This window comes from Clupea harengus, chromosome 6 (assembly GCF_900700415.2).
Source record: "Clupea harengus chromosome 6, Ch_v2.0.2, whole genome shotgun sequence".
Lineage (NCBI taxonomy): Eukaryota > Metazoa > Chordata > Actinopteri > Clupeiformes > Clupeidae > Clupea > Clupea harengus.
In genome coordinates, this window is record NC_045157.1 from 4,875,776 (window position 1) to 4,885,146 (window position 9,371).

A 9,371-nucleotide genomic window follows, 5' to 3' on the forward strand; every position below is an offset into this window, starting at 1 on the left:
TGTTTGCATTTCAGCGATCAGAAATTGAGATTAGAAAATTAAGGTGATGTCCCACAGGGTCGTTATCAGATAGATCTATGTGTCATGCGGATATGCATGGAGAGGTGAACGGGTCACCACAAGCGTCTTCATATATCGCCGGCATACAGTTTCTCGTCGCATATGCTATTGCCAATTTTACCTCTAAAAGTTTTATTGAGATCCGTTTCATCAAACAATAATCGGAGAGCAGTTGCTTGTGGCCCCCCTAATCCCATTGTGTAATGTGTACACCAATACCTCCACTGATATCAGATTTCTGTAATAAATAGTCACTAAGAAATGCAGTTATACGGATCTAATGTTCTTGCGACACCCTTAAATGCTCCTGCATGCATCTCTAAATACGTTAGAAGTCGTGATGGGGCCTATTTTGACAACGAGCTAAGTGAATTCATATTCAGATCCATACTAGCCCTCCAGCTTTTTAGTGTAGGTCTATAAAGACTTCCAGCATTTCTCACTAAATTGTGGAAAACACATGCGTCTAGACTTCTTCGTAGTTTAGGCCCCACATGAATGGATTCATAAGCACAAGTATAAAATGCATCTCAGTGCAGATAGTTGTCAAAAATGCCCCTAAGAGGGTTTTCCACAACAGATAATCTATCTGACTGGCAACTTTGATTTGTTTCGTTTACCGCCGAGGTAGGCCTACTCCAGAGCGGTAGGCCTCACCATGTTGACATACATTCGAAAGTTGCTGTCAGTTGAAAATGTTCCTGAAACGAAGAGTATAAATCATTGTGTCAGGTGTGTTAGTGTTCCTAAGAGCGCAAATAGCCATTCAGCCATGTTAACAAGCTTCTTGAGTGCAAATGTAGGCACTGATAAACGCTGAGCCCACAGATGATCATTAGGCTCCGGGAAACACCGAGTAATTTGTATAACAAACACAACAACGCATGCGTTTTTGAGTTCACACGTGAAGGGGCTCAACATAGTGGCGTAAAAAGTGAGCATATTATTATTGTTGTTGTTGTTATTGTTGCTGCTGTTGCTGTTCTTGTTATTACAGCCAGCCAAGTCTTATTACTCTCTGTTAAGACTTTGATAAAGAACAACTATGTTTCCCTTAAAGAAGAGCTAAAAATGAATTTAATATCCATCAGTAAACGGGCAGAGAGACACAAGCAGAAAGACAAGCGGTAGACATCGGGGCCCATGTCTCGGCCCCTCCCCTAAAGCCTACAGAATGCATTTTTCATTTGATCAAGTCTACTGAACAAACATTAAGGGGAAAAAATATATCGGAGAGGAGGGCATAGAGACTGTTTCCCTCTTTACAAAATCCATGTAGCCTAAATAAAAAACAAATAAAATTCCTGCCTTTAAAAAAGCTGCATTGGATGAAACATGACGCCAATGTTTCTGAAATGATAATAAGGGCGTACAGAGGGCTTGTTTACGCTTTAAAATTAAGGTGAATACAGAATTAACATAGCATGCACTGCCACACCTTGGTCGTTTTACATTCAAATGTAGGACTTGGTCTATTATTATTATTATTATTAATATTATTATTAATATTATTATTGTTGTTGTTATTATTAACTACCTCAAAGGTAAAAGTTGATGTTTTCAAATTCCTTTAACTGATAAAGATTGTATATCATTACAATTGAGGTCTTCATGAAGACTAAGACTTTTGATTGGAAGTAAAAACACGAGAAAAAACACTGTGTGAACTTAATATGTTTTAATGTTTGGTTTCTTTTCTCAATAAACATAACAACCGAGAACTATTAGGAAACAAGTACATTTTGATAGAATGCTCCATAATTCCTAATGCCACGGCTCACGTACAGATAAACAAGTTAAACAAAACACTTAAATTCATAATTCCACTGGGCAGAAGATTACACTGTCTATGTGAGGGAGAAGTGCCGGAAAATCTTACCGTTATACCCTATCACCGGAGACAGCAAAACGCAGTTACTGTTCTATTCCCAGCGTCACTAGGAAAGCTGATGTTTTTCATAGGACCTCAAGGGCTTCAGCCCCCAATGAACGATTAACCAATAACATTCCATACACTCTGAAACATATGCCTACGAGTGTCATAAGATCACCAGCCAAAGGCGCTCAACCTTTTGGGGAGATATTAAGAGAGCCATCAAAACTGTTCTTAGGCAGCGCCAATTTCATGTCTGTTGGTGTTTACTCCCTTCTTCTGTAAGAGTTGCTCTGTATTCACAATCAAACGGCTGTATTAGTTCATGCTTTCAAATAAATACTGGGTGTTGTTTGTCTCACTGGTTTCCAGCACAAGCCGAGAGGGTCCATGCTGGCAGGCAGTACGCATACGGGTAATAATATGAAGGCTGCAGAGAGAGGAGCGGAGGCCGCAGTAGATCTCCGGGGTTGTATTGTCTCTGGTCGTCCCGTACTAAAACTTTCACTGCCACTTTCTTCGCTGCTGGTGCCGAGGCTAACATGTCGGCAGCCATTTGGCGACGTTTTGTTTTGTACCTGCGGTTCTGAAACCAAATTTTGACCTGGGTCTCTGTGAGCTTCAAGGAGGCGGCCAGGTCGGCTCTCTCTGGTCCGGATAAGTACCGCTGGTGGTTGAACCGCCTTTCCAGCTCGAAAACCTGCGCATGTGAGAAGGCGGCCCTGGAGCGTTTTTTCCGCTGTTTAGGCAGATCGGAACTTTTCTCACAACCTGGCTCATCCAAGTTATTGGAATCTGTAAAACATACATGTACATATGACATTAAATTGGGCAGTTTGGTCCCGAGTAAAGCAAATGAGTGATGTACTTTAAGAGGCGTTCGAGAAGACATAGGCTACATAAAGCAGACCGTTGTAGTGGATAAACGAACGCAAATGATGGAGTACCCTATAGTTTATGATAGTTTCTATGTAAGAAAAAACAATTTAGGTAAAGGCCCACCTTAAATGTAAACTTCAAGTGGCGGATTTTGACGGTGTACGTGTAAATGAATGGTGTCTTTGTACATTCATTACGAGGAGATTAAGTAAGTTCTTTTGGCGCAGATAAAAAATTGTTTTATTAAATAGAACTTTCACTATATCAACTTTTCAATTTTCATCTTTCATTTCAGATCATTTAGAGGTCCAAGACACAAACTTACCAGAGACGTTGGCAGAAAGTTCACAGTCGCTAAGACTCTTCGTATTCTCCACAGCAGTGGATTCCTGGTCTGTCTCGTCTTGAAAGCTTTCTTCTAGTGCGTCTGAGGCCGGTCCATCCCGATCCAACTCGGTCTTGCAAGCGGACAGCGTCTTGCTGTCATTATCCTCACTCAGACCAGAGTCAGAGTCATAGCTTTTACGGTTGACCATTATGCAAGCTCCCTCGTCGCTTTTACATGGAGAGGACATCTCATCTGGCGCGGCGTCCATTTCCCCAAATATTTTCCAACAAGCAGCCTTGGAAAAGCATACGTCCAGATCTTTTATATGTCGAAAGTCGTCTTTCTTGTTCAATATTGCTTGAATTGAGAAGGGCATCAATGAGTTGCTGCGAACGGCCATTTTTATACAAAAGTCACTTTTTCTTGGAAAATCTCACACAAACCTATGTTATCAAATTCAGCCGTATTTCACTCCGCTTTTGGTGGTGCTTCTGAATCGTAAAACTGGGCGGTATTTCATTTCGTCCCTGATTTTTTTGCTCGAAAAGAACCAGCTTGATTTTTCCTCCGCCGCGATGCTTCTTCTCCGGCGTCGCTGCTAAGTAGTTCTCTCTTTACCGAGTTTCCTGTCCCTTTACACTCAGTTCGTCTGTCTGATCTCACCTGTGACTGCCAGCCTTCTCAAACTATTTCCTATTGGACAAGGAGGCTGAGAGAGCTTTTCTCATTGGGCACTGTAAACTACGACAAGTTCTTAGCCTGTCAGGGCATTCATCTGTCTCTTGAGAGTTTAACCCTTTGCTGGTTAAATCATGGGAGTGCGAACACTGACAACACACGAATAGTTTGACTCCTCTTTGAACTCTCAAAAAGCAGCAGTAGACCTCACCGTATCAGAACTTTGCGCATTGCATCGAATTGTGCGCAGAAGTGGTGACATTACGAACAGTGGGTCTATTGCAATTCAGACTTTCATTTTTACACAACTTATTCAGAACATGATCTTGTATCTTAGGTGAGCGCTGATAGCAAGTGTATTAATATAAATCGGGCTGGGTAAAACAGCACTCACTGAGAAACCGCCAGAGTCAACTCTTTAAACCTCAACATAGACTTCTTTTGAAGGTAAGAAATTCACAAGTGTGAATTAGGTTTACTCTAAGACAACTTGCAGATGAATTAAATGTGCTATCAACTGATATATTATTTACATCACTTACCCACGTCTATTAGGAAACGATGTCATTGTTCTTTTCATTTGCAAACAGCTGACAAATATTTTTTTCTTCAAGATTAATTGAATAAAACAGCTGTGTATCGTTTAACTCTGCGTGACATTAATTTACCATTAGTCAGTAGCCTATTTAACTGTTGTAATTTAGCTAATTTAACTGTAGTCCATGCTTGCGACCGAAATTATATAATGGAAATACTGGAGGGATGGCCTGACACTTTTTATGCATTAATATTAATGAATGTATTGTTCAGATATGCACTGTCATTGTGTATCATGCATGAGTTATAGGCTTAGGGGTATGCTCCATATTAAGTTCAAATTTCAGTGCAGAGAGGAATTATAAATGCCTGCTATTTTTCCGTTCTTCCATTGAGTGCTCCACAGATAATGGAAATAATGAAAACGCCATGATTAGAACTCGAGCTGCGAGTTGTGAGTTTATGTCAGAGTTGGTGTTTATTTCTTTCAGAACGACGGACCTTAATTCTCATGAACTTCCATTCACTCTTTTAATCAATTTGTCACATAAATTGTTATGGTTCTCAAAGAATGATGTTATTTTTTTCATGTCATTTTTTAAATCCACACACGTGTTTTGTACATATAGGCCTTTTTATGGAATTTACCTCAAAACAGAATCAATGCTATTGAACGCAGTGACAAAACAGCTCAAAGCAGGACACACACAACTTTATCGTAACAATCATGTCTAGTAATAAAAGTTATTACAATAATATTAATAACAATAATAGTAATAACCGCTTTTACACTCTTTTTTGCAATTATCCTTATGATGATTCTGTTGATATTGATTGAAGACGTTCGCAGATAAAAAAAAATTCCCGTCTATGTATCTCAGAATGCAAGTTAATATTAAATATTACACAAAAATTGACAACTTAAATGTCCATTACATTGATGCAAAAACGAACAACGATGATCTCTTCTTTATGACAAAGATCGTTCATATAAAATTGATTTTTCTCTTTTTTTGCATTGATATGTTCAATAATGCATTATTACGTTTGCAGATGTTTATGCACAGATATTTGTTATCACTTCACAACTTTGTTAACCTCTGTATATTTTAAGGTATTCAGGGAGTTCACTATGTTGAAAACGAGACTGGCCGACGTGAAATGTTTTTGTGGGAAATTAAATAGGGAATAACAGACTCTTTCAGTCCATTTCGACCCTGGAGTTGCAATGCTCCTTGCAGATTTCTAATTATGGTACATATCAGCAACTGAATAATAATTATGACGCACTGATGGGCAAGTAATGATAAAATAAAGGGAGAAATGTTTTCTGCGTAATTACGCACGCAGAATGTGTCTCTCCATCTAGTGGCCGTTGGAGAGAATTGTTTTCCTTACTTTTAGAATGTCATACGCGGCACACTAGGATACTGTATCATAAATACTGCGAGAGACATCACAACTTGTATTTGTGTTATAATTCTACAAGTGTAAATAAGTAACTTGCAGCATAGATGCGTGCGTGAACGGTGTATGATCCCCAGAGAGTGCTTACGTTTAAATTTCATATTCAAGAATTGATCCCGTGTTCGTATTCTCTTACGTACTGTATTATCAGGCACAATACTAGTACTGACAGTACAGGTCTGTTTTGAGTACATTATCATTATTTACAGAATCATGAAATTTGTCTAAAATTGTCCAGGAGTATTGTGGCTGACTGGCCATGGTCCCATTGCCCGCGAATTAATTCAAGTTTTTGAATTAAAGTGATTGGATTTTAACTGTACATTTAATGGTACTATAATTACAGTACAGTGTATGTCCCGCTCTTAGAGTCATGAGTTTGAGCTTTTTTAACTTTGCAATGTACTGTTACTGAATGTGTACTGAACACGCAATTGATAGTTCATAAAAGGTTAATGCACCCAGAAAAGGATCATTTATCCACAGCACAGTAGGGATATTTAAAAAAAAAACACGGTCAAATGGACTGTGCTGCAGTGTTGAAGTTTACTTGGTTAGAATGTATATTCCTGATTCAATCCACTTTGTAGCATTTGAATTATTATTAGATGCGTTAAGGCTTGGGGCGTTGACAGATCACTAAATTGCAATATCACTTAAACACACGGCATATCAATGCATCATTCTTCCCATCAGTGCTCTGGCCTCCGTGAATAACAATCATTTGGGAAAGAAACCAAGATTACTGCCTCCTCAAGGGCAAGGACCTGTCAGTCTGTGTGGTAGGCTTCAGTCTGGGTGTGCACAAGCATGTATATACTTGTGTTGTGTCTCTATTAAGGGGTTGTGAAATCCATTTTAAGGTACTCTAAACAAGCTGTTATTTTAAATCCAAAAGATATCCACAGCAAAAAAAAAAAAGACCTAAGCACTGTGCCAAGGTTTTAATAGTGTGCACTTGCATTGTTGTGTTAATCACTCCGAGGTGATTAATTTCAATCCCTCCTTGCGTCCCTCCGTGTGAAAGTGTCTTGTCAGCGCTCTACCTGCGCGACTTGGCACACTTCAATGGCTGCTGCGAGTCTGAAAGAGCCTCTTTATGTGCTCAGGTGTTGAGCTCTTGCTACCCTTATTGTGCTGTGTTCTGTGCAGAATAAGAGACACAGAGAGAAAGAGAGAGAGAGAGAGAGAGAGAGAGAGAGAGAGCGAGTAAGAAAGACAGAGAGAGAGAGAGTAAGAGAGACAGAGAGAGAGTAAGAGAGACAGAGAGAGTAAGAGAGACAGAGTTAGAGAGAGAGAGAGAGAGAGAGAAAGAAAGAGAGAGATGAAGAGTTTCTTCCTACACCAGATATTCACAATGGGGTGACTCAGCAGGGCTATCAACATGATGTCAAGCAGAACTCCCGGGGCCAGACAGTGTTTTGATAACCAAGCTGTAATGAGTAATCGGATGGAAGTAATTGTAGGTGGCGGGAAACGTAAACACTGCAACAGCCGCCTGGTGCACAGCCCAGACAATACGTGATAAATAGTAAGTGATACGCAATAAAAGCTTCACTGTGCATGCGTGCCTGTGTGTGTGTGTGTGTGTGTGTGTGTGTGTCTGTGTGTGTCAGACAGAAGGCTGTGAAATGGATGCTATTTAAAAACTCTTCTGAGAAAAAGACAGTGAAACATATCCTCCAGTCAAAAACTGTGGGATGAATTTATCTCCACTCCTCTCCTCTCTTCACCTGCTCCCTCTGTGAAAGGGTGGGCCCTACCTGTCATACAAACAAGTAGAATCTGAACTAAATAAACTGAATGAAATAAAATGCTCACACCATTTCAAACACATTGAATGCCAAACAGACACAAGCTTAAAGCTCAGATGCTAATTACAAAGAGGCTAGAAAAGACAAGCTCACCTCCACATTTCTTAAAGAAACGTCAAAATGCTTTCCTAGTAATCTCCTGCCCTCAGAAAGGCAGTGGCTTGTAGAAAATATGATTTATTTGGACTAAGATGATCAATAAGATGAGAGACATCTTCAAGGAAACAATCAATCAGGCAGGCAGGCAAATAGCATGACAGCAACATAACCACATCTCCGCTCTCTGCGCAATGTGTCCGGTGAAGGTCGTTAACCTTTGCGTGCCTGTGTTAATGAGGAAGGTTTCTGTGTGTTCTCTCTCCCCGTTCCCTGTCTCTCTCTCACTTTCTCTCTCTCTCTCTCTCTCTCTCTCTCTCTCTCTCTCTCTCTCTCGCTCTCATACTCACACACAAGCTCAGGTCAAATTGTGCTCAGATGTGAGACACCAATGAAGGGCACTACCAAGAGTCACTTACAATAAATCCCCCACTCCACCCCCCCACCCAAAAGAAAAAAAAAACTATGTGATGTATCATTTCTTTTTTTGAACTAAACATCAGATCCACTTTTAATCAAGCCCCACGTCTGAGCCTTGACAGGGACTTATATATACTACTGTCTGAGTAACAACGACGGAGTCTTTTCATTTCAAAAACTCTTTTTTTACCCCTTTCTTTTGTTCCTTGAAAAAAAAAAAGTCATCTTTGCATGCAACAGACTCCTAGATGTTGGACTCTGTAGCTCAGCTTCCTGAAAAGCATGTAGACCAGACCAGAGCAGAGTCCACGAGCAGAGCTTACAGTAGACATCCTCCCCCTGATAGCTCCTCATAACAACTCATAACAACATCGGCTACATTACTGGCCCCTGGGCACCTCCGCTCCGCACAGGGTGACTGTTTAACGGGGGCGTGTGAAGAGGGCCAAGGATAACCTGCTGTTACAGTCCAATTAATTTGTGTAGATAGTGCAGACGTGATTTATGAAGGCCTGCTCTGCCTCTCGGCACGCAATGGAGGCTACACATGGAGCAGGCGCACAATCACGCAAGGCTTCCTCGCACTTTGACAGGACAATGGGGAGCTTTTCTGAACAGGCTGTTCCACGCCAGTGAAAAGCGTCTAAAGAGGCTTCTTAAAATGTCTGTTCAGGTATGCCAGATTACAAAACACAAAGTGCTTTCAATCGACTGAATGAGTGGAGTGGACAAGGGCTTACGTGGAAGACTAAAAACCTGTCTGTCTGAAAGCGCAGGGAGATGTTTTCAATATTTACAATGACAGCACCAGTGTGGGACACATGCTCATCCTGATTTGTTAAAGTCTTTAGTGGATGCAAAATCCCAGGGGGTCTCCATTACTTTTGAACGTACTCCATATTGGCCAAAGTGACTCCCTGTCTTGGACCATTAAAGTTTGTTTTGCATGTGTGACTGGGCTGCACCTGCCTGCTGTGATTAAGGCCCTGTGCGAAGCTGGTGTCTAGAGATCTGTATAACACAGAGGGTTTCAGCTAACCCTACTGAGTGAAAAAAATGAAAAGATAACCATTATGTGATGGTATTCTTGAGCACGGCGGTGGAAAATGTATTCTGCAGTGGCGACAGCTCCAGAATGAAGGTACATGGAAAGATGGATAATAATTTAAAAGCTTTTGGCTCAATTTGCTGTCTGGGTGGAGGGTAGAAAGATGTGCTC

At 40.7% G+C, this 9,371-nt stretch overlaps 1 protein-coding gene across 1 annotated transcript; it reads right to left on the minus strand.

The window, feature by feature from the left end:
• Positions 1 to 1,689: 1,689 nt before the first annotated feature.
• nkx3-2 (NK3 homeobox 2) lies at positions 1,690 to 3,621 on the minus strand. The gene is made up of 2 exons (XM_031568612.1): positions 3,138 to 3,621; positions 1,690 to 2,728 (listed from the first exon to the last, which is right to left on the minus strand). The coding sequence occupies exons 1-2, from the start codon at positions 3,538 to 3,540 to the stop codon at positions 2,292 to 2,294; spliced, it is 840 nt and encodes a 279-aa protein (XP_031424472.1). The 5' UTR covers positions 3,541 to 3,621; the 3' UTR covers positions 1,690 to 2,291.
• Between the last annotated feature and the right edge of the window lie 5,750 nt (positions 3,622 to 9,371).

Coding starts and splice junctions, on each gene's coding strand:
- nkx3-2 (XM_031568612.1), bottom strand. CDS start 3,540: ATGGCCGTTCGCAGCAACTCATTGATGCCCTTCTCAATTCAAGCAATA. Junction 2,729..3,137: donor ACTTTCTGCCAACGTCTCTG/GTAAGTTTGTGT, acceptor TATGTTTTACAG/ATTCCAATAACTTGGATGAG.